The sequence below is a fragment of the Felis catus genome, chromosome A2 (genome assembly GCF_018350175.1).
Source record: "Felis catus isolate Fca126 chromosome A2, F.catus_Fca126_mat1.0, whole genome shotgun sequence".
Lineage (NCBI taxonomy): Eukaryota > Metazoa > Chordata > Mammalia > Carnivora > Felidae > Felis > Felis catus.
Genome location: NC_058369.1, coordinates 102,122,006 through 102,146,960, shown reverse-complemented (window position 1 = coordinate 102,146,960; position 24,955 = coordinate 102,122,006). Strand labels below are relative to the sequence as shown.

At 42.5% G+C, this 24,955-nt stretch overlaps 1 protein-coding gene across 1 annotated transcript in view; it reads right to left on the bottom strand.

Moving 5' to 3' along the window:
* NXPH1 (neurexophilin 1) overlaps positions 1 to 24,955 on the bottom strand; it is a 397,537-nt gene that overhangs the window by 269,627 nt on the left and 102,955 nt on the right. Inside the window, exons 4-5 of the mRNA XM_019825521.3 lie at positions 24,630 to 24,881; positions 23,591 to 23,754 (exon numbers count right to left, since the gene is read on the bottom strand). Coding sequence (XP_019681080.1) covers positions 23,591 to 23,644 — 54 coding nt within the window. The 5' untranslated portion in view covers positions 23,645 to 23,754; positions 24,630 to 24,881. The remainder of the gene's footprint in view (positions 1 to 23,590; positions 23,755 to 24,629; positions 24,882 to 24,955) is intronic.

Here is a 24,955-nt window from a genome sequence, read left to right as displayed (position 1 = left end):
TGAATGTTAAAATTCCAGGCTCAAATTCTGATCCTTTCTGGGAAGTGCCATTCTCTCTGGACAGTAAATGGCAACCCAGGCCACAAGGCTGTGCATGCAGATGGTGTACAGAAAGAGGGAAGTGTGTTCTCATTGTGAGCTGAAATGGCTGGCTGGGAAATAAAGCTTTACCTTTCACCCTTCCATTAAAGCTGTAACAGCCCTGATTTCCATTAAAAGATCCACTCATTTCTTTTTTCAATGGCACCACAAAGGAAAATAGGACCAGAGATTATTCACCAAGACACAATGTACAGTACATCAATTTTCCTCATGCATGGAATATTACACTAACTGATTAAAGTCTCAGGATTAGTCTGTTAAAGTGGCCACAAGTTGATCTTTAAGCCAATTCATTTTCTTTTCAGCCCTATACTACAGTTCTGCAAACCCGACTTTAGTCTCCTTTTGTGAAATTTACACATAGGAGAACTAACAATATATAGTTCATGGAATAATTCACTGATTCATTTGAGGTCTTATGGAAAGTAATGGCAAGACATACCATTACAAGGTTACTGGTGATAATAATGTGGCACAAACACCCAGCCCCTCTGGCCCATGATTCACTCTACAGTAAGTAGCAACACAAATGATAGCACCAGTAGCATAAGTTAGATTTCTAGATTCTATTCTTTAAAAAATTGCCCTATTGGGGCATCTGGGTGGCTCAGTCGGTTAAGCATCTGACTTCACCTCAGGTCGTGACCCCCTAGTTCTTGAGTTCAAGCCCTGAGCCAGGCTCTGTGCTGACAGCTCAGAGCCTGGAGTCTGCTTTGGATTCTTTGTCTCCCTCTCTCTCTACCCCTTCCCCACTTGCGCCTTCTCTCTCTCTCTCTCTCTCTCTCTCTCTCTCTCTCTCTCTCAAAAATGAACATTAAAAAAATTTTTAAGGGGCGCCTGGGTGGCGCAGTCGGTTAAGTGTCCGACTTCAGCCAGGTCACGATCTCGCGGTCCGTGAGTTCGAGCCCCGCGTCAGGCTCTGGGCTGATGGCTGGGAGCCTGGAGCCTGTTTCCGATTCTGTGTCTCCCTCTCTCTCTGCCCCTCCCCCGTTCATGCTCTGTCTCTCTCTGTCCCAAAAATAAAAATAAAAATGTTGAAAAAAAATTAAAAAAAAAAATTTTAATGCCCTTGTCTTTTGCATTTACTAAAGAAAAAAAAACTTCTATACAACCTCTTCATATCTCTATTTCCTGCCTGAAACACAATGTACCATAACAAGAATAGAGAAATTCATGATTTACAAAAAGTGTCACATTGCCCCATGTGGATGTAAATAAACTCTGATTTCAATGTTGGGACTCCAGTGAACACTGATTACTGCAAAATTTGACACATTTCTACCTTCACCGTGAACTGGCAATGTGTCTCTAGAACCATGTTTCTCTTTTTAAAGAACACTTTTGCACTCATTCTTAATTTTGAGAATATCCTAAATAGAGACAGGTAAGATACAGTAGGAGTCAAAAGGAGGAGCTAGTGGGGCATCAGTCTGGCTAAGTCTGTAGAGCATGCAACTCTTGATCTCAGGGTTGTTGAGTTTAAGTCCTGATTGGGTGTGGAACCTACTTAATTAAAAAAAAAAAAAAAAAAAGGAGCTAGTGACCAAAAACATATCAGGGGATCTTTTATATCCTTCTTGCCCTAATTCTATCACTTCCCCAGTCATTAGAAGCCAAGTATGGAAAAGATGTATTGTGTAACAAGGGAAGCATGGTATACAATGCAGGGGAGAAAAGCTTTGTCCCTTACCTGTGGTAGTTAAAACTGATCATCTCCTTCACATTTTAAATACCTAAGACATAGAAAATCATCTATTATTTCAGTCATATCTTATTGTTTACTGGCAATCTGCCAAGTCCCAAAGGCAGTCCCCTAACTTTTTGTTTCAAAATTATGTATAAGACACATATCAGAAAAGTCAGGGACATCTGGAATTTATTAGTACCAATATTGTGATAGTCTTCAGAGCAATTAGAACACACAATTCAGAAATTCCTCAGCTAAGGAAGTTTAATAAATAAAATGCTGAATTTTCTTAAAGCAAATATTTTGCTTAAGAGCATATTTGCCCATTTTCTATATTTAGAAAAACAATTCCATTGCAAAATGCCACGTGGGATACATAGCCATCTTGGAAATCAATGAGACATTTCCATAAAACTTTTTGGGGGTTGCACATGGTATTTGCTTGCTAGTTTGTTTTTTGTTTGTTTATTTGGAGTGTTTCTCCTTTGGTCTCTTTTTTACTGATTAAAATATTTAGAATCATTTTCGGATGTTGAGTGACTAAGAAGGCAGAAGCTCATGTCAACCATTTAGCTCACTGGAGAGGGCAATATTTTTATGATGATAGTTTCTAAATAGAGAATAACTGCAAATACTAAATATTTTTCTTTCCCTTTCTTTTTTCCTTTCTCTCCTCCTAATCCTATAGGGGGAAAAAAGTATCTTTGAAAAGAAATCTGATGATTTCTTTTAGTCCATTTTAGTTTCCAGGTTGGAGTGAAGTTCCTGGCATGTGATATTAACTCTTAAGTCCTTCCTTGCTCCTCAACATTGATCTTGCCAATGTTTTGGTTTGTTTGTTTGTTTGTTTGTTTTTGTGCTTTTTGTGTGGGGGTTTTCTTGGATATGGCACCAAAAGCACAAGCAACAAAAGCAAAAATCCACTCATGGAACCACATTCAATTAAAAAGCTTCTGCACAGCAAAAGAAACAATCAACAAAATGAAAATGCAACCTATGGAACGGGAATAAAAGTTTGCAAATCATAAATATGATAAGAAGTTAATATTTAAAATATGTAAGGATCTCCTGCAACTCAATAGCAAAAAAAAAAAAAAGTCTGATTTAAAAATAGGCAGAAGACTTGCATAGACATTTTCCTAAAGAAGACATACAAATGGTCAACAAGTACATGAAAAGGTGCTCAAAATAGCTAATCATAAGGGAAATGCAAATCAAAATCACAGTGAGATATATCACCTCACACCTGTTAAGATGGCTATTATCAAAAAGAATGGAAAGATCCCAAATGTCCATCGATGGATGAATGGATAAAGGAGATGTGGTATATATATACAATGGAGTATTACTCAGCAATCAAAAAAAGAATGAAATCTTGCCATTTGAAACTACTTGGATGGAACTGGAGGGTATTATGCTAAGTGAAATTAGTCAGTCAGAGAAAGACAAAAATCATATGACTTCACTCATATGAGGACTTTAAGAGACAAAACAGATGAACGTAAGGGAAGGGAAACAAAAATAATATAAAAACAGGGAGGGGGACAAAGCAGAAGGGACTCATAAATATGGAGACAAACTGAGGGTTGCTGGAGGGGTTGTGGGAGGGGGGATGGGCTAAATGGGTAAGGGGCATTAAGGAATCTACTCCTGAAATCATTGCTTCACTATATGCTAACTAATTTGGATGTAAATTTTAAAAAATAAAAAAATAAAATTAAAAAAAGAAAGAAAGAAAATGCTGGTGAGTTTGTAGAAAAGAGGGAAATACTGGTACACCATTGGTGGGAATGTAAATTAGTACAGTCTCTATAGAAAATAGTATGGAGGTTCTTCAAAAAATTAAAAATAGAATTCTCACATGATCCAGCAATCCCAGTCATGGGTATATATCCGAAGGAGACAAAATCACTATCTCAAAGAGATATACATCTGCACTCTCATGTTCACTGAAGCATTATTAACAATAGCCAGGACATGGAAACAACATAAGTATTATTTAGCCATAATAAAAAAGAAGAAAATCCTGCCATTTGTGACAACATAGATGGATATTGAGGGCCATATGCTAAGTGAAATTAGTCAGACAGAGAAACACAAGTACTGTATGATCTCACTGATATTTGGAATATAAAAACATCGAACTTACAGAAACAGAGAATAGAATGATGGTTGCCAGGGGCTGAAGGGTGGAGGAAATGCGGGTGTGTTGGTCAAAGGGTACCAACTTGCAGTTATAAGATGAATAAGTTCTGAGGATCTAAAGCACAGCATGGGAACTATACATACAGCACGGTGACTATAGCTAACAATGCTGTGTTATACGCTTGAAATTTACTATGAGAGCAGAGCTTTAATGTTCTCACCACAACAAAAATGACAAATTGGTAATTATGTGAGGTGAGAAATATGTTAACGAACCTTATTATGGTAAACACTTCCCAATATATATGTGTATCAAATAGTCACTTGTGCACTTTAAACTTACACAATGTTGTCCATCAATTATACCTCAATAAAGCTGGGAAAAAGCTATGAGAGGGGATTGGCTTCAACAAATATTAAATAGCTAGACAGTCATCCTAATGAACATAGTGTTTCTGATGCATACAGACCAATGGAATAGAAACAGATGTAAGGGTATTTAGTATATGATAAAAGCATCATCTGAAATCACTGAAGCAAACATGAGACATTAAATAAATGATGCTAGGATGTCTGGTTACCGATTGAAAACATAAAATTAAACTAATACTTTACACCATATACAAGACATAAATTCCAAATGGATCAGGGTTCTAAATGTAAAAAAAAATAAATAAAACCACATGTGTACAAGAAAATGTGGATGAATTCCTATATTAACGAGGTATAAGCTGAAGTTCTCTATGACTCAAAATCAACAGAAAATAAAAAGGTCAATAAATATGACTACATTAAAGAATATTTTTAGTTAAAAAGGGAGGAAATTCTAACATGTGCTACAACATGGATAAAGCTTAAGGACATTATGTTAAGAGAAATAAGTCAGTCACAAAAGAGCAAATATTGTATGATCCATTTATACGAGGTACTTAGAATAGTTAAACTGGTAGAGACGAAAAGTAGAATCATGGCTGTTAGGGGTGGAGGGTAAAGGAAATGGGGAAGTTGCCATTTAATGGGTACAGAGTCCCAGTTTTACAAGATGAAAACAGTTCTGGAAATTGGTTGCACAACAATGTCAATGTACTTACTACTGAACTGTACACTTAAAAATGATTAAGAGTCAGTTGAGCATCTGACTCTTGGTTTTGGGTCGCGTCATGATCTCACAGTTCGTGAATTCAAGCCCCACGTTGGACTCTGCATTGACAGTGTGGAGCCTACTTGGGATTCTCTCTTTCCCTCTCTGTCTCTGCCTCTACCCTGCTCACTCTCTCCCTCTGTCTCTCTCTTTCTCAAAATAAATAAGCTTTTTAAAAAATGATTAAGGTGGTAAATTTTATGTGCTGCATATTTTACCATAATTAAAAGTAGAAACTAATTTTTAAAAATTAATTTTAAACTCTGACCTTGCCAGAGACCTGTGCAAATTAGATTTCTAGGGAAAAAATCCCTCATGAGACTTGTCCCAGAAAAGCAAAGTAGGAAGCACACTCACCTCCTGAGCTATCAAAAGGAGCAATCCACATTGATACTTCCTACCAAGGGGGATCCAGTTAATTTTTGCCAGTGCATTTGCAAAACAGAGGAGAATCTGTGAGGTGGTTCTAGCATTAATCCCCATAGCCACCTCACTCCACTCCCCTTCCCCCCACCAACCTTTTTAATGCTTTACCAGGTACCAACTTCTACAATCCCAAGAAATTTGGAAAAACCAAGACAGGTCTACAGAATGCCTACTGTAAAAACAGATCAAGCATTTAAACAGAGGCATAGAAAATACTTTCTTCTCCCCTCTTCCCATCACACATCACACATGGCTTCGCATAGGTGCCCATCTATTTGCTTAAACTACCTACCATTAATAACTCCTCAGTAAAGGTATGAAATAAAAACCTATTAAATCAACATCACATGTTCACATATCCTAGTTTCAAGGCCTTGCAGAGCCCTAAAAAAGGGAAGATATAAAAGATGGTAGAGGGTCAACAGTGTCAACGAAGTTCCAGCCCATAAAGAACCATGATATTAAAGAAGAAAACTATTAGAAAACTATTAGATTCCCTGAATGAACAAAAAGTGGGATAGGAAGAATATCCAATAGGAACTGTTGTTTGAAGTTTCATCAGTGATAGTAACATATTCAGAGAAAGAATGGATCAAAAGGACTGAATGGGTTTGTTAGCATAGAAAACAGGGATTCAGAGAAGCAAGCAAGATCATGCACGCTCACCACTCTCAAAGACAGGAAAGCACAAGACAGAAAGAGAATCTTCACTCTACTTTGGATCCTGCCATGTCCTCTTATGAAATAACCTCAAAGCTTTCTAGATATATAGAGAGAAACGGATGCATCGATATATGGATCTACATCAAGTTTTGATTACTAATTGGGCTCTCCAGAGCTGCTTATGTGCTTTAGGTATTCTCACAGGAAAAGGGCATTATCAAAATAATGTTCTGGTTACAGTGAGTCTATTTCCGACTGTTAACTCTGAAAGCACTGGCAAAGTTTAGTTTCTGGGCCTTGGACTAAAGCAGTTTCACCAAGCTGATGCCACCCTGCAGGACCTCAGCTAATCATTTTTCTACCAGCTTTTCTCAGGACTGTTTAATGCACAATATTTAATTAAAAATTTTTCCAGATTTTTAAGTAAAAGAGTATGGGGTGGGGCAGCACATCATGGTAATGGAGCCTAGTTACCCAAGTTTTCATGAAGAACGTGAATACTTCATGAGAAAGAGAACAAATGCTATTCTTGCCTGTTCAACAATCTTGCATAATCATAAGACTTTTATAAAGACTTATAACCAACCTTTCTCAGTTAGCCATTTGAACACTGAGTTGCATGTAAGATGACCATATAATTTATCATCTATACCAAGATACTTTTGAAAGTAAAAGAAAATTTTGTTTATATCAACAACAAGCATAAAATAGGACTGTCTCAAGCAAACAGAAGTATATTATCATTTTAGTCTTATGGCCTTGATCACTGAATATTCATTAAATACCTACTTAGAAAAAGGACTAATTCTCTTCACAATTAAAAACACAACTAGAAGCTTTTGAAACAGAGTGATCTCAATTCATTATTCAATAAACAAAATAATTTCCCAAACACAGAAAAACTTAGGATGACATTGGTCTGTTCATCTTCCCCCAAAAAAATTTGTTCAGCTCAGGGTTAGTAAGAAAAAGAAACTCCTACTGCTGCTGATGAAGCCATCTGTGCTTCAGAGACGGCTGACAGGTGCCTCCAGAAGAAGCAATCAAAAGTCATTAACGATCAAAATCATGACAATTAAATACAAGGATCTATTAGGGTCTTATTATCCAAATTTCAATGAAAAGAATTCCAACACCCTCTCCCCCCAAGAGAAGAGCAGTTACTTTAGTTTTTCAATCCATCCGTTGTCCTCTGCTTTTCAGATTATAACTGGAATAGCTTGAGCCCTCAAAATTTTTTAAGAGTACACTCTTCTCTCAGCCAGACCACTTTCATACTAAGGAAATGTATTCTGAGAAGATGTGGCATTTTTAAAAGTTCAAAGTTGAAAGCATACATTCTATAAATAAACCTACAATGAAGTGCTAAAAGGTTTATTTCTGATTTCTTATTTCACAAACTAGGAACTAGGCATAAAAATATTGGGTCATAAAATGCTTAAAAAGTAGATTACTAGAAACTAATAGAACACATTATTATCTATTGAGCCAATGATGGGTCAAATGGCATTTTGAATTCTTGCAGAGAATATGAATATGACCTTCATGTATACCATTTACAGAAAGCAATTTTATTTACATTTTTAAATCCACATAAAGGTGAAAGATGATACTGCTGCAAAATGGAACATTTAATTTTTTGCCCCAAGGCATAACTAAGCTCTCCCAAGGTCAAACGTAGCACAAGCCTGAAATGAAACCAGATTCTCCCCCCACCATCCAATGCCACTTTGGGCAGGAGTATGTTGGGTCTACTTTTATTCTTCAGAAATAGAAAAATTCCTAATTCTAACACGAGTAAGTGTATAGAATATTTGGTGGGCATTTTTCTATTTTATTTTTTAAATCATATATCGAGACTATGATAAGAATGCCTAAGCTAAAATAGTTGAATGTTTGGGACTATTTTGACAATAAGGTATTACACTAAACAGATATTTTAAAGTTTCTTAGTTTGTATCATCACGCAAAGACTTTACTTTTAAAAGAATACGAATTTGCATCTCTGTCTTATATCCGGTAAGCTGTCGGAACACGGGACTCATGAGAATGCCACAGGAGAAACTGGAGTTTTTGCCTCTTACATGTGGTTATCCCGTTACAAATAAACTCTGTTCTTCTCTCCCCACTTCCTTCTGTCCAGATATGGCAAGTAATTCAAAATACAGGTATATGATTTGCTAGGAAAGATACAGATATTATGGATCATTTTAAACTCCATCACAGATGACTGTGAGGGTTGTGCTTTATGCCCTGGTCTCACTTATTACCTTACCCTGAGGCCCAGGGATCATTTTTTATATCAGTCAGGTCAATAGATGTAGACTTCCTAAAGAGATTGTGTCCCACATGCCATCAGCATAAGCTTGAGTCACAGCCATTAATATCAAACCTGCATTTGTTACCCTTGTATCCCCCATTTGTCGGGAAGCCTCTCCAGAATAACTACATCTAATGATGAAAACAACATTACAGTAACACCACAGCAATTTTATGCGCACTCCAGCTACCCAAATAAGGTCTACCCAGAGCAGTGGAAAAGAAGAACTCTGCGTTAAAGTGGAAAGCAACAGTTACTTCTTTCAAAAACTTTTTAAAATGAGGCTCATTCTCCTCCCCCTCCATTACAGGCACCCATGCATGCATACATGCATACATGCACACATGCACATACACACACACACACACACACACACACACACACACACACACACACACAATATGGTGTAGGAATTAAAAGCACTGACTCAAGATTTATATTGCCTAGGATCGATTATTGCCACCTTGCACTAGATACATTCTCAATGCCTTAATTTCCTCATCTATAAAATGGTGTATTATTAATGATATGACTACAATGGGCTTAGTAATATATTAACACTAATCATATGAACAATACTGATACTAATAGTACCTATCATCTCATAGGACTGAGAAAAATAAAATGAAAATGAAAAAAAAAATCCATGCTAAAGTTGCTAAAGTCCTGGCACAGTGCTTGGCTCTGGGTATAAACAGGAATGTAGAACACTTTATCCTCTGCAGTCATCCCATACCTTTCCCAATTCTCATGTCAAATCCAAGACACAAAAAAGTTCTATGTAGGAACCTCTTCTTGGGTAATCAGGGCAATGCCTTGGAAGGAGGTATACGGTGGCAGACAGGAGATATTTTGAGCCATATAGGAGAGGGGTGCTGTGGCTTTCACCTATTAAATTATTTCATCTAGTACTGCTGGGAGCTTAGGGTGCTGCCACATCTAGGAAGTCAGCTACAATGAACTTTAGTGGAGAAAAGTAGCCCATACCATGGCCAAAGGACCTTGGACTTCAAAACCCAGGAGGCTAGATGTTTTGATTACTTTGTATGCAAATTTTAACAGAATTTCAACTGTTAGCAGTAATTAAAAGCAAAAATTGCTCGCAAATATCAATATTTTATTTTTTTAATGTTTATTTTTTAAGACAGAGACAGCATGAGTGGGGGAGGGGCAGAGAGAGAGGGAGACACAGAATCTGAAGCAGGCTCCAGACTCTGAGCTGTCAGCACAGGCTCCATGCGGGGCTTGAACCCACGGACTGTGAGATCATGACCTGAGCTGAAGTCAGATGCTTAACTGACTGAGCCACACTGGCACCACACAAATATCAATATTTTAAATTAGATCTTAAGAAATGTTCACACTATTTGCCACCTAAATTAAAACATCACAAAAATTCTCACTCAACTAGGCAATCTGTTCAGTAGGCCTGTCAATTACTTGTGTCTTCATTTCAATAAACACTTGATTGGTTGCTGTGGAAATGGCCATTTTCTTCTGGCTTTACACAATGGTTACTATTCCCATTAAATTCATATGGCTCTCTGGGCAACACTGGGCAACTGTACAGCAATAAACCACTGGGAAAGAAAAGATGGTCCTAGGATAGAGTCAGCCTTTGCATTTACCCAGATAAGGGTAAATGTGTTGGGAGCAGGGGAACCTGGTCCAGAAACCTTCTTGTCTAAAAAGTATCAACACTTTTTTCTTTACTAGTTTACCACTTTTATGTGCCAGGCACCTGTCAAAGCTCTTTATAGCGCATTACCTCAGTTAATCCTCAATAATAACCGTATGGTTTAAGAAGTATTGTTAGCCCCATTTTACAGATATGGAAACTGGGTTCTGAGAGGTTAAAAAGTTTGCCCAAGATAATCAAAAAGAATGAAATCTTCCCATTTGCAACTACGTGGATGGAACTAGAGGGTATTATGCTAAGTGAAATTAGTCAGTCAGAGAAAGATAAACATCATGTGACTTCACTCATACGAGGACCTTAAGACACAGAACAGATGCACACAAGGGAAGGGAAGCCAAAATCATATAAAAACAGGGAGGGGGACAAAACATAAGAGACTTAAATACGGAGAACAAACTGAGGGTTGCTGGAGGGGTTGTGGGAGGGAGGATGGGCTAAATGGGTAAGGGGCATTAAGGAATCTACTCCTGAAATCATTGTTGCACTGTATGCCAACTAACTTGGATGTAAATTTGAAAAATTAAAAAACAAGTTTGCCCAAGGTCACAGAACTAAGAAATCACATTGCTATTCTCTTTCAGCTTCTTTCTCTTAACAAGTCTTTTTTAGTGCTACTTCCCTTAAGGGAAGCGAGTGATCTGAGAGAGGGAGAGATCCTGAAATGACTGAAAAACGGCCTGTTTTCTCCCTCCCGTGGCCAGGTCCACATTGGAGCCAACAAGTCATCCACTTTTTCATCATAACTCTTTTTTTAAGCATTTTTTTAAATGTTTATTTTTGAGAGAGAGAGGAACAGAGTGAGTCAGGGAGGGGCAGAGAGAGAGGGAGACACAGAATCTGAATCAGGCTCTAGGCTTCTGAGCTGGCAGCACAGAGCCTGACGCAGGGCCAGAACCCGCCACCCATGAGATCATGACCTGAACCTGGCCGCTGAACTGACTGAGTCACCCAGGTGCCCCTCATCATAACTCTTCTATTTCTACCATGAATTCAGTGTTGACACTTGCACAGGGGCCATGACATTAGCCATTTAGTAGAAATAACAGTAGAAGTAGTCTTGGTAGGATATCAGGCCATCTTTCCACATGTGCATTTGCCTTTAAAGCCTCTTGTTTTCTTCACCAGCTGATCAAAGAATAGAAGCAGACTGTAGGGGGCTGGAGGGGGTGTGTGGGTATACATCAATCTGAGAGAGGTGCATATATATCTAGCCACACATTAATTATAGCCATTCTAATTGTAAAGGACTTCAGTCAAGAATGCAAGGCAGGATTAAACATCTCGGGCCAAACCATTCACTTGTCATGTTTCCACTCTCCAGCACATTTCAGAGAGCAAAGCTGCAGATCCAAAAGCAATAGTTCAGCAAACCTGTGCTAATGCCAGATCTGCATTAGTTTGATAATGGCTAGAGATTACGACTGGCTCTTTGGTGCAGCTGTTCATAACTCTGTCTTATTAAACCAAAAGAAATAAGGTTGAAAATCTAACATGAGGCACTCATCATTCAATTATGTATTTCTTGTGAAAGAGGCAAAAACTCTGCCATGTTCTGCAAAATCTCCACATCAATAGCAATTAAGTTTCACATCAAGACCAGAGAAATACTACACTGACTATGCATGAATAACTTCCTTTCATATGCAGTGGTTTGCATCTTTCTCTGCATTTAATTCTGGAAAACAATAAATGACGGTGCCTTGGTACAAGAAACTATATACAAATAACTGAAAAAGATACGTGAGTAAAGGTATTTTATATTTTCAATTTTAGAAATCATATAGTCAGCCCTATTATCAACACCACAGCTGCCCCAAAAACAAATTACAACTCATCATTTTACAAAGAGATTTAGAATCAAACCTGGGATTAATTATAGTATTTTCACTGAAAACTTCTCAAACAGAAAGCGTAACAGAACTCATGTTATCCAGTCCATGTTTTTAAGAGTTTTCTATCAAGCACTGAACAGCATCAAGAATGAATATAGCCAGTTGGTAACTTAGGGCATTGTTTCTTATTTAAAGGAGATGTTAACACAATAATTAAGGGCCCAATTTTACAAAAAGGACAAAAGGGACAAAAAAAAAAAGAGTCTAACTATTTTAGGTAGTCTTTGAATGAAACAGGGGGGAAAAGAATGTTTTGAAAGTGGTTTTTGGCCATTATAATTTTCAATCCAATCAGACAAAATAAGAAAAAAAAACCTTCATTCTCTAAATGAAAAAACACAGTTAAAAAAAGAAAGAAAAGAGAAGAAAGAAATTCATAGTGGGGCTAATGAGATCCATAAACCAAGTGACAGAATAAAGAAAACCATAGTTTTTAACGTATGTTTAAAGGGAAGAAAAGAATGAAAACCACCAATTTTTCTAAATTTTGCCCACATTTATGGAAAGTAGCTGAAGAGATTTAATAGTGTCATTATATTCAGAAAGTCTCATTTATAAGGAGTTTGAGGCTAAATTAAAACCTCTACTTATTTTCTTCTTCAAAAATTCACATTTAATATTCACAGTCCACAACTCCAATAAGTATATCGTTGATCATTTTAAACAAAATAATAAAAACAATATTGGAAGGGTTTTTTTTTTTAATTTTCTTTATAGTAACCCATGGATCTCCTTGTAATCTGGTAAATCAAACAAATGAATCTTTCCTAAAATTTTGATTGTGTACTTCGATGTTGCCTCAGAGTCTTACAATCAGTTTCAAAACTGGTCAAGTACATAAAAGAAGGGGCAGGTTTATGATTAGCACATCAGTTCACAAAGAAGGACAATAAATTTCCATTATATTGTCAAACTCACTCAAAACAATCAAATATTTCACTGAACCATTTACAACTATTGATTGCACACAAAACCTGACTTTATATTCTTCCTATTTTAAGTAGAAGTGATATTTTACAAGGGCTTCACAAGTAAGAGATTGTGAATGTAAAGCAGTCCATTAATTTTATATAAGCTGTTTTATATACCTGTGGGCCTCTAATAACATTCAGCTACAAGGTTACAAGGAGAAGAATCATTTTCTAAAGTTCAGTTGGAGAGGTTGGCGTATATATACATAACTAAAATTCTAGCTGTCATGCCAGCAGTTTCTTTACCAAAATTGCTTTCATTCTGTAGCTGAAAATACTGACATAAACAGGACAGTAGTATAGTGTCAGTTACCAGATTCCTATCAAGGAAATGTTACTGTCAAACTCAAGTTGAAATTTCAAGGCCAGCAACTTAGAAAACAAAAGGATTCCCCACTGTAATTTCCCATGGAATCCTTCAAAAAGGAAATGTACAGCTGTATATCTAATCTTCCTCTATATGCATGTGTGTATGTGCGTGCGTGTGTGTGTGTGTGCGCGCGCGTGCGTGCATTTAACTTGTAAATGAAAAAGACTCTTCTAAATCAGGAAATTTTCTCCAAGCCTTTCTATCATATTTTTTTCTGGTAATAATCTATTTTACAGAAGGAAATCTGTGCCTCCTTCCTTTTAGACTGTGACTTTTGGTTTTATTAAAATTCCTCCCGATTTGCAGTGTGATATCTTTGTGTTGGCTCTGGAAGGCCACGTTACTTACTCTATGTATAAATGTGTGCACTGTGGTGGGTTAGGTACAGGAAGAGGCAGAAAAAATGCAGGGCTTTGCAGATGTTTCTTTCTGCTCAGCTTCCTGCATCATAATGCAACTTTGCCATGCTAAGCCCAGTGTACATTTTGATTGAGCGGCTAGCCGGGCCTTTTGTTCCACTAAGTTAGTACAAGCTAATAAATGTCTTTTCACTTTATTGGGACCTCTCTTTAAAAAGACATGACTGTGAGGTCTGGTCTTACAGAGATAGTCTTTCAGACTTGAGAAAAGTAAATTAAAAAGACATTCCTGCTAATATCAAAGCGGGCTTATTACTTCAATATAAGCACTTCCTTAATTTTCCTTCCTCAGCATGCTACATAAATATAAATAAAAAGGCTCTCCACTGGATGCATGTTACATATATCTCACAGAGTTTAATTATAAAGCCTCTAAAAATGAAGATGGTGGGAGGAAATGATGTCAGTAGATCATACAGTTCTGGTATTGAGTTAGCTGGCTGTCTCTGACAGCACAGAACAAAGACACTCAGGTAATCACAATATACCATGAAAGGCTGGGCTTGGAGAAAAAGAAAATCCAAGGGGTAAAGAGTATGATTTCTACTTTAGTGCTTGGAACTTCACAATTTTCAACTTTGTTTTCATTAACGTTATTACAGATATTATTATAATTATGATAATTTTAATGCAATTAAGGAGGAGGAGTTAGGTTTTCTAAATACCACACCCTCTCTTCTCTGCTAGACTGATCAGATATAAAGAAGGGGTGAGGTAGATGAAGGCCAAGCACTCAAAAATACACACATACACACAACACCCCTGGATTGATCCGTAAAAGCAACATTGCAGGAAACAATGAAGACACTGGAACAAGGAATACAACTTTCATCCCAGTGGCTGCCCACCAGGGGTGGCAGGCAACTTCTAAGAGTAAGAAAGACTTCCCAGGAGTGCGGGCTGCACAAACAGGGAGAAACAGGAAAACGCTGTGCAATTCACTAGGCAGGACCCTGAACACTGCAGTGACTTCAGTGGGGTTAAGGAAGGTTAAAAACTGCAGCCAGCTGGCCCCGAAGGCAAAACGCTAGCTTCGCGCTGGGAAGAGGAAGGCTATCTCAGCCAGGCCTTCAAGAATACCCTGGAGACGTTGCGCCTGAACCTTTACTTCCATTCCTATTCAATTCCCGGTCTCTCTTCACCTCCAGATTGGCTCTCTTCTCGCAGGTTTGCCTTTCCCCAAGCCGGTTTCTCACACAGGTTGATGGAGCACTGCCTGCCAGACCTCTGCTCCTTTAATACTGTGGGGATTTGCAGAATCGGGTATCCTGAAAGGATTGACTCTTCCAATAAGGCGAGAGAAACGGACAGAACTTCCCAGCCAACCTTCGCCTTTGACACAGAGAACCCCTAGCGCCAACTCTGGGTACTCCCGGCTGATTTCTGGACCAAATCAAGCGTGTGACCACCGCCAAAGAGGAACTGCGCACACTTTAAGTGACCGCAGTGAGGGCTCTAGAGGGCTCAGAAAGGCCCAGGAAGGGTGTGCAACAGCAGCCAGAGAAGGGGAGCGGAGGAAGGAAAAGGGGAAGAGGGACAGTCGTGGTGTAGGAGGGTTTGGGGGTTTCTCCGGGGGGGGTTAGGGGCTTTTTATTTGTTTTGTTAAGTAAATAAGGAGAAATTTCCCCCCACCCCATCCCTGTTCTAATGATGATAGATTCCACGCTGCATCAGGCCCCACGCTGGGGAGCCTAACCACACGGAAAATAATGAGGCTGCATCCCCATTCGTCTGCATTAAAGGCGAGCCGGGCACTTTCGATAGGAAATATATCGATTCCTTTGCCCGGGCCTTGGTTTGTCCTGCTCCCCGTGAATAATTGCTGCTCCTTTAGAAATTCATAATAATTAGGACTTCCCACCCTGCGCCCGCGCCGCTTTTTAAAGGCGCCTGATCCTGGAGGGCGTCTCGGTGGCTCCAGCCGTGTTCCCTGCAGGTGGGAGAGAGAGCATGAATCATCCCTCCCCACACACACACACACACACACACGTGGTTTTACTCTGAAGAGAAAGTTGATTCCCCCTCCAAACCTGTTTCCTTGTGTGTCAAATGGGGCTTTTACGCTGTTAAAGATACAACTTTACATCACTTGATTCATGCCTGTTTGGGAGGAGGGGGAGATTTAACGAACTGTGTGAGGGAATGCGGACAGGGGAGGAGAAAGTGGGAGACACAAGGATTCACTACCCCTCAGCCTAAACTCTGTGGCAATCACGTGACGCCGCAACCACCGATGTTATGGGGGGAAGGGGTGCAAACGAGCCGATCTGACCACAGGAAACACCGGGACCTAGCTATCCGAGCTCATTGCTCCCGAACGCCTGGGAGGGGGAGGCAGGTCGTTAAAGTCGCGACTGGGCGGTAGAGAAGTGACTGCGGAAAGCGCCAACTCTACTTCTAGAGGGGCCGAGCCCGCGCGGCCGCGGGGGAGGAGGGCTCAGCCGCGGACACCAGGCGGGGCGGAGCCTGTGGCTCTGTCCGTGGTTCTGAACTGCCGCTCTGCAGGCCGGGCTGGCACAGCCGCAGGCCACCGAACCATTCAATCTCGTACCCGCGACCTCCCTCCGGAGAACTGCTGCAGTCCTGCCTGCTGCCCCAGAAGCGCCGAAGCTCGGCGGCGTCGACAAAAAGTTCCCCTGAAGCAACGCTTTGGTGGGAAGGCTTGGATTCCAGACGCGAGAAGGCTGCACCTGTGTTTTCTCCAACCAGCTGGGATTGCTCGAGGTCACCTGAGGCTAAAAGCAGACAATAGAGCGTGCGTAGCTGTGGCGGCGGCGACTCCCGCCCGGAAACTTCGCGGGGCCCGAACACTGCGGCTTTGGTGAGAGGGCTGTGTTTTCCGACTCTAGGGCATGAAGCCTACGTCGAAGAAAGTTTCTGGCTCCTAAACTGCAGAAGACGACTTGATATGGCCTTTAAAATCAATGGATGGGGAGGGGTTCTGACACCTAGGGCGGGATGTGTCAGGAGGACCCCCCTTCCCTCCGGTGGGGAGAGGGAGTCCAACCTCCCTTGGCGGCCTTCGCCGCCACTGCCTCGGATCCTTCCCGTCAGGATCCATTAGGCTTACGAGGGTGATGGGCGAGGCCTGGCCGGAGTCAGGTTCAGCAGAGACGCGCAGAGCCCCCACGAGCCAGTTTCTAAGGAAACCCTCAGTATTTCTCAGCAGCAATTTGTCTTATTGTAGGAGAAAGAAGCAGTACAAGAAAAGCCTCTCGGTTCTCCATTTTCATGCAGATGAGGTGATGCGCTCCGGCTGCGGCCTGTGTATCCCCCTCCCCATCGTATTTCCGGCTTGAACAAGTAAAATACCCTCATTAATTTAAAGGAAGTTGGAGCGTCAGAAGGCGTTTCGCTACTTGCGGCGGCCGGGGAGGCAAGTAGTGCACTCATGCTGCTCCTGGGTCCCCACTGCGCTCACTATCCCAAACCCCCGCTCGCCACCTTGCTTTCCACCGTCCCGAGCACCCGACTAAACGCCAAAGGAACTTTCTGTAACGAAGGGCACCTGAAAAAAGATTTCTCTCCCTCCCACCCCCACCTCACCCCGCCAGCCCTCGCCTCCGTAGTAAACAAAATATGCCAGAAAAAGCTGTTTACAGACGGGGTAATTAGGTTTTCAGCCAGCAGCAGAAACGCGGCGCGCTCATTAGAAGTTTAAACAAACAGCCAGCAACCCTCGAGGGCAGACTGCAAAGTTGGAAAATGCGCAAACGTGCTCCTAGGCGCGCGGAGGGGCACGAAGAAGCCGCCAATATATATCATCTCAATAAAAAGCCGCTCTTGGAAAGCTTGCATAGTAATTGAGATGGGCGCTCTTTTCTGATCTGGGTTGGCATTTCCTCATCTCGGGCTGACAGAGCCAACTCAGGAAATTGCGGGTAATATTCATCTGGGGAGCACTTTCATTAAACGTAATTCATTCGACTTTCACAATAAATTGAGTGACATCCTTACAGCGGAACCTTTTTATCCTTGATTAAGTGCTTGCCAAGCTTTGGTTTCCCACTTTATTGTCACATTCCTTCAAGCAGAGTCGTCAACATGCCAATCGACAGCAGAAAAAATGTGCGCGTCTTGTTTACCAAGCTCCGGGAGGGGTTAGTGCTGACACAGAGAAAAAGAGCTGGTCGGGAGCTTGAGTAGCGGATAAATCAAGACCGCAACTTCCTGCAAACACGCGTCGGGACCTGAGGAATGGTGGCGAGTAGGCGGCGGGGGGGGGGGGGGGGGGGGGGGGAGGCGAGAGAGTATACCCAACTTACCACCCCGCTGCTCCTGTACGCAGCCGACCCCGACAGCCCCTCGCCTGTCTGACTAGTCCGCCTCCCTCTATTAATTAAAATAGTTAAAGACTGTTAAGGTCTTAGAATGAGATCTGAAGATCCTACAGGACTTGGTTGTTTTAAGGGAACTTTACAGAATCGAATCAAAGCTAGGCATCTTATTTAAAAACAAACAAACAACTCTGAAAGAATCCACACTCCCTAACTTGCCACTGGAAAGCAAGCAAACTTTCAGAGCCTCTATCGGCTTTCTTTCTGGGCGCAAGGGTGCAACAAGAGTGTTATTTCTCATTCCCAAGATTCCCTTTTGACTCTTTGAACAAACGCCGCCAGAGCCAAACTCATCTAGGCTCTTCAGACCCCGGAATTCCAAGAGAAGCTGAGGACCGCCTCGATAATTCAGGACTGGGAGAGATCAGGAAGGCGTCCCTTTGCCAATCGGTGGTCCCTTCTCCCTCACCCCCTATAAAATCAAAGAAGGCCAAGACAGAAAATTGCTTATTTGAAAAAGCAATATCCAAATGCTTTCATCACTCAAATGTCCTTTTGAAAATATTGTCCACGGTGGTTATTACCTGGACAATGCTGTCAATTTCTGTAGTCTGCAGAAAATTTTCCCTCATATAAAAAAGTAGGACATTGGGCACCTGTCTCAAAAAAATCAACCAATTTCCCTGCCACCAGATACATTTTTCACCCAGACAACACTTTCATTAAGGAGGAAATAGCAGTCAACAATTCAAAGCCAAACAGAAATCAACTTCACACAAAGAGGAGCCACGAACTTAATGGCTTTCTGGGAAAACAGCTGAGAAAGTTGGAGTAATTCTGGTTCTCCCCTTCTGATACTGAAGGCAGTTTCCCCCAGAAGCTATTACTAGAAGGCCCCACACCACAATAATCCTCCTGAAGTGTGGCAGAAGGACAACCCACCCAAGCGCTTCCTACCACCCAGGGAGCTTTCTTGGTCAATGGATAGTTGAACATTTCAGGAAAATACCTGGGATAGTAACAACTTTTCCTCCCACAGAGCCCTAGAATATGTCTTGGGACTGATGAGTTCTCATGTTAGGCTGCTGGGGTATAGTCTTCTTCAAAAATCTAGGTTTAATCCTGTATCAGGAAGGCTGACCCAGGATAGAAAACTCTGGAAATGCAGCAGGGGCGGGGAACTTTTAGTACTGTCTCCAAGAACTGGGCTTAATAGAAAACACTGAATAACTGTTAGGTAGTTAATGCACTTTTCTTTTTAGGAATAAACCCAAATTGTAAAATTTTCAGTGGGCAGTGGCTTAATTTTCCAAGGATGTAAAGTGCTTATACCTAATCCAAAGGACAGAGATTGGTGGTCTCTCTCCTGCTGTTTTTCCTCAGCTTCCTCAGTTCTTAACAGCCATCTTCACACTGCGTGAAGTTCACCCAAACGGTCTGGCTTCTAATAGTGTGGCGGTAGTATTCCATGGATTTATTAATCATTCTTTAGTCTCTGTTAAAAATTGGTGTGGAACTCATATTTTAAGGACACTCTAATTTTGAGGGAATAACTGACTCAAAATCTTTTTTAAGGACAAGGTTTGGAAAGAATTTTTCAATTCATGCCCATATTGGTTAAAAAAGCAACCAGATTATTAGCGATTTTAATTCCTATCAGAACTAGTGGGGCCCAAATTGGAGAGTGAAGAGCCTCTTCTCATGAGAACAGAACTGTGGATGTGTGACTGACCACAATAACATCATTCAACCCCTTGTCACATTCCCTGGACTCAATTTCTGAATAACATTTTTGTTGACATGCCCAGGGATTGCTCATTAGACTCAGTTCTCAACTCTGAAAATTGCCATAGGTGAGCCCCCAACAAGACACCTCTGCTTTCTGCAGGGAGGTGCTCTCCCTGAGTGCCCTGGCCTATCCTTCAGTTTGATCCACTGAGAATGACCCAATCTAGGACTCCCTTTCTTCAAGACCAGAAACCACATTTTCCTAGTTTATCCAGTGTGTGCTTCAATTCAGTTAAAATGCTATCGTCCTGTTACCCATTCTATCATACCGAAAACATCTGGGAATCAGTCCAGAACTGACAGGAGAATAAAGATTGCAGGATTTTTTTTTTTTTACACAAGTATTGTTATGCCATAGGTTCCTCTCCTGCTGAATTGAGACTTTTAAATAAATCTACAATACACAAAATTCAATGGACAGAAAATTCCCTTGCCTTTATTTTTTTTAATGGTTTCCAATTCCCCTGCTTTTATGGCTGGAGTTAGCCCTGTGGTGATTTTTTTAATATGCCAGCTAATATGCTTCAGAAGGTTACTTTGTAGACACATTTCTAATTAACTTCCCTTTGCAGTACTAAATTCACTTCCAGTTTGAAATAGGACAGACTCATCTCACAATAAACACAAAAACACTCAAAATCCTCAACCTAGAACAGGCATTCAAAGAACTCTGGGCCAAGAAACATACTCTGAGAACATTCACCCAAATACAGGCAGGAGACTGTGGCTTAAGAATAGAGCATTGAATGCTGTCTACAGAGAACTGGTTTTCATTAAAAAAAAAAAATCCACAATTTGGGAATATTTAAGGTATTTGTCAATAAGCAGAAGCACAAATATTTTTGTGTAAGAAATACCTAAACAAATCTTGTTCCCTGGACATAATGTAGTGATCACTCCTTGGAAAACATAACTGGGATTCCAGGGGCTGAAAAGGGAAAGGAAGGTGCACTGTGCTATCAGCTAGAAGGCAACGCATAAACAGAGCACCCTGTCACTTACCTTGTGGTGTGAGCTCATAAAGACATAAAATTACTCATTAAACTCCTTCTTGGCTATGGCAACTCAAGGAGAAAAAAAAATAAAATAATGGTTTTGCCACCCCTGCCTTCTTGGAGTGTAACTTCAAGCAGCTCCTGATAAACTGCATGCATCTATTGTAGTTTCTGGCAAAGACCTGGGATGTTCTAAGGTACAACTACAAATAAATGATAAATTCAGTTACAGTATGAGGTGTTTTAAAACAGATGGAGAAAGAAGCTTTGACCATTTCTTGGTCCCACTGCCCTAGAGCTTTAATCAAGGCTCTCCACTTCCTTAACTGCCTAGAACCAACCTGTCCTGACTGTCCAATTCACCCTTTTAAGCTTATTTCTATGGTAAAAATCAGCTCTCTGCTCCTCCAGGAAAACATCTTGGAATTCTGTGGGCAAATAACCAGAGGATTACAATCCCTGGAAATACTACTTTGGGTCACAGCCACCAGCCTTTTGTTTTTGTGGTTTCTAATCCCCGACACACAAAACAACTTTAGATCTGAAAGAAAAGGATGGACTTCTAAATCACCTTCTCTATTTTATTGTTCACATTTTGTATTGTTTTGAGTGAGATTGGAAAAATTGTCTCCTTTCTCAGTATTGCCAAAAGGCATTCAGGTAATGAAGTCTGTAACTAAACGGTAATTGAATCAGCATAATTTGCACACTGAATGGTTTTCAAATGCTCCCAGTTTACAATTAAAGGAGAATTAATGCGCTTGTTGTTGAGAACGCAGCGCATTAGAATAAATCCAGCACTGTTGTTGTAATGAGTGGAAAACGGTTTAACTGCCAACAAACACATTTAAAATTTAACACAATGTATTGATTTCACTTCTGCTTTTGATAGATTATTTCACAGACTATCGAAATACTTGCTCCAAGCAATAAACTGCACCACGGTCGGGAGCCTTTGCCGTGTGTGTGAGCACAGTCCAAGGACAATAAGAACAGTCCTGAGGTTCAGGTCATGCGTAAAGGTATGCAGAGGAAAGGGGCAGAAGGTTTTCCATGGTCAAGGGAATCGTTAATATCCCTCCTCTGTAGCTTTCATTTTGCCGTCCCTCCCTTCTTTCAATAAACAATTTCTCTATTTTCTCTGGTCAAACTTTCTGCCCTCGGTCTCTGGGCTCTCAATGTCAGTGGGTTGACTGGACACAGGTGGGGGCAAGAATGATTGAAGATGGTAAATGGGAAGGACAATTTTTGCATTCTGTCTGCGTTCCAGTCTAGGAAAGCACAGACTTCGGTGACAGAGTCAGAAAGGCTGTTCTTTTGGATTGGCTGCCCTGGCTTTCACCTGTTTACCCCAAGGTGTCCTGTAGGCGAGGACACTGACGCGCAGCGCCCTCTGGCGTCCACGGCTGTGATAGGCGATAAAGATGCAAAGACAGGCAACACTGAGGGTTCTTGGATTGAAGCTGAAACCCGTGGAATGCACACGCCCCACATACATATTCACACACGCGTATACATACACACTCATTAACATACACAGAGTTCACACAACTAGCAGCCCCTCAATCACATGCACCGGGGCAACAGCTGGGAAATGTTCTCAGGTTAGCAACACTTTTGCTCCCAAGCTTGTGGGTTCTGAAACCCTTGGGACTGAGGGACCACACCGACCCCCCATCCTCCGCCCCATCCCGTTTATCCAGCCCCGTCGGAGAGCCCAGGCCGCCCCAGCGCTCCTCGCCCCTAGTCAGAACTCACTAAGCCCTCTGTGTGCTCTTGTGAAATAAGCTATGGGGAGTCGGTGCACAGAGCACAACTTTACCAGCAGGGTGCGAGTGTCCCTGGCCCTCCCTGTAGCCAGATAGGAGAAACTGCTCCCTCCGTCTTGGCTCCACGCGGTGCCCACCTCTACCAATTCACCTCCACCCCAGTTCCAACTGTGTGCAAAATCCGGACCCCCGAAACTCCATTCCAGAAAGACACGGCAGCGGCTGGCTCTGTTTAGCATTCCCTTCCTGACCACAAGGTTCGCCATTCCCTAGTAAGGGGATCGGCGCTGGAACTGGGGTTCAGTTATTTGGTGGAAAGAAGAGCTAGGGAGGAGAGCCACTACTTGTTTTGCCAGGGCACCCCTGACTTAACTCTTTCTGATCTGATCGCTTGTGGTGCTCCTATCTGATTAACTTGTCCTGTGTGAACCCTACGAGTCGAACAAAGTTACCTGTACTTCTTTACGTGCCATATCTCCAAACTGGGGGGCTAGGTGGGTGGATTCACTTTCAAAGTCACAGACCTGGGCAGATTCGTGCTCCGCACTCTCTACCTCCATTTCCTTTCGTTTAAACTCTGTGGATGAACTAATGAGAGTTCCATGTCTTACACCCTTTCTCTCTGTCCTGTCTCCCCATAAAGCATCCCGTCCCACTATCTCCTCTGTTTCTGGGGGTCTAGGGCACCCTATACTATGTTCGGAATCACGCACAGGAGAGGGAGGACCGGAGCAAGAAATGAGGGTGGGAACCCTGGAAAATCCCGCAGGGATCCAGACACCAGCTTGCCAAAGTTGTTCCAACACGGTCGCTAGGAACGCTGCTCTCGCTGAACTGGCAGTCTCACCCTCCTCCCGCGCGCCCCTGGGTGTCTGGCCTCGCGACCAGGGTGGGATTGCGGGGGCGCCGGATCCGCAGCGACTTACCAAGTAGACGGTGGGCTGCAGGAGGAGAAGCACGTACCAGCACGCAGCCTGCATCCTCCCGCGTCTCAAACTTCCTCGGCGGTGCTTTCGCTGAGTCTTTGTTCCTTCAAAAACATAGATCCACCTGACATCCACTTTACAGAGCAAGGAGCGCTCTCAGCAGCCTAGATACAAATGAAATTAGACATCCCATGACCACGCGGGCAAGGTTAGGCTTGGCAACCAAGCGGGGAAAGGGGGTCGTGGAAGGGAGGGGTGGACCAAACACCCGAAGTGGGTAGGGGCAGGAAAAATTGAAAAGCAAGTAAATCCAGCGCCTGAAAGCAGCGAGCGCGCGGTCCGCAGGCAGGCGGGCAGGAGGGTAGGAGGATGAAGGGCTCCTTGCGCCCTGCGCTCCTCGGGTGCGTGTTCCCCGGCGGTGAAGACAGGAGGTGGCGGGGCTCACAGAGCCGCGTGCAAGCTGGTTCGGAGCCCAAACGTCTTTGGCAGCGAGACCTGCCCTAGTGTTTGATGGCCAGGCGGCTCGGACTTAAAGGCGGCGGCTGGTTCTTCGCCAGCCCTGGCAGGGCTCACACACGTACACACCAGCAGAGAGATGGAGAGAGAAAGAGAGAGAGAAAGCGAGCTAGAGAGACTGGGGCGGGGGGGGGGGGGGGGGGTGGCACGGGAAGAGGAAGGGGTAGGTAGAGCTGACCAGAATTAGGTGCTGGGTATCTTCACCCGTTCGGTGGAGTGGGGGTGGGGAAAAGGAATGCAATTTGCATACAGTAAAGCCAGGCTCAGTTTACCCATTCGAGCCCCCTGCACAAAGAGAGATACACGCGCATACAAGCACATCTTTGCCACTACTTTTTTATTTCGAGCCAAGGGGCACAGTCAATCGCTAACTTCTAGAGTGGGAGCCTGCCCCGGTCTGTGAGGTCACCCGCCAGGCGCACTCTGTCCCCCAACCAGTGGCCTGCCCGCCGCCCCTCTCTGTTGTCCCACCATCCCGCCCCAAAATACCCTCTCCGGGACTGTGGAGGCGAAGTGTACGTACCGCACAGGACTGGGGGCGAATTCGGCGAGCAGGGACCGCTCTGGGCAGGCTCCATGGAGGAGCTACTCGGGCCTGGCGTCTCCGGCGCCCCGGACATGCCCTCCCTGGCGCTTCATCTCCATGCTCAGGCGCGGACCGGTCCCGCTGCCTCGTTCAGCCTCGGCGGAGCCCGCGTCTCAGTGCCCGGGTGGCGCTCAGGCTTGGTTCCGTGGGAGCCTAGGCTCGGCACAGTTTGATTCACGGTGCAGGAAACTTAAGAGGCAAGAGAGGGAGGGGGAAGCAGAGGAGAAAAGAGAGGAAGAGAGAAAGGGAGGGAGCGAGAGAGG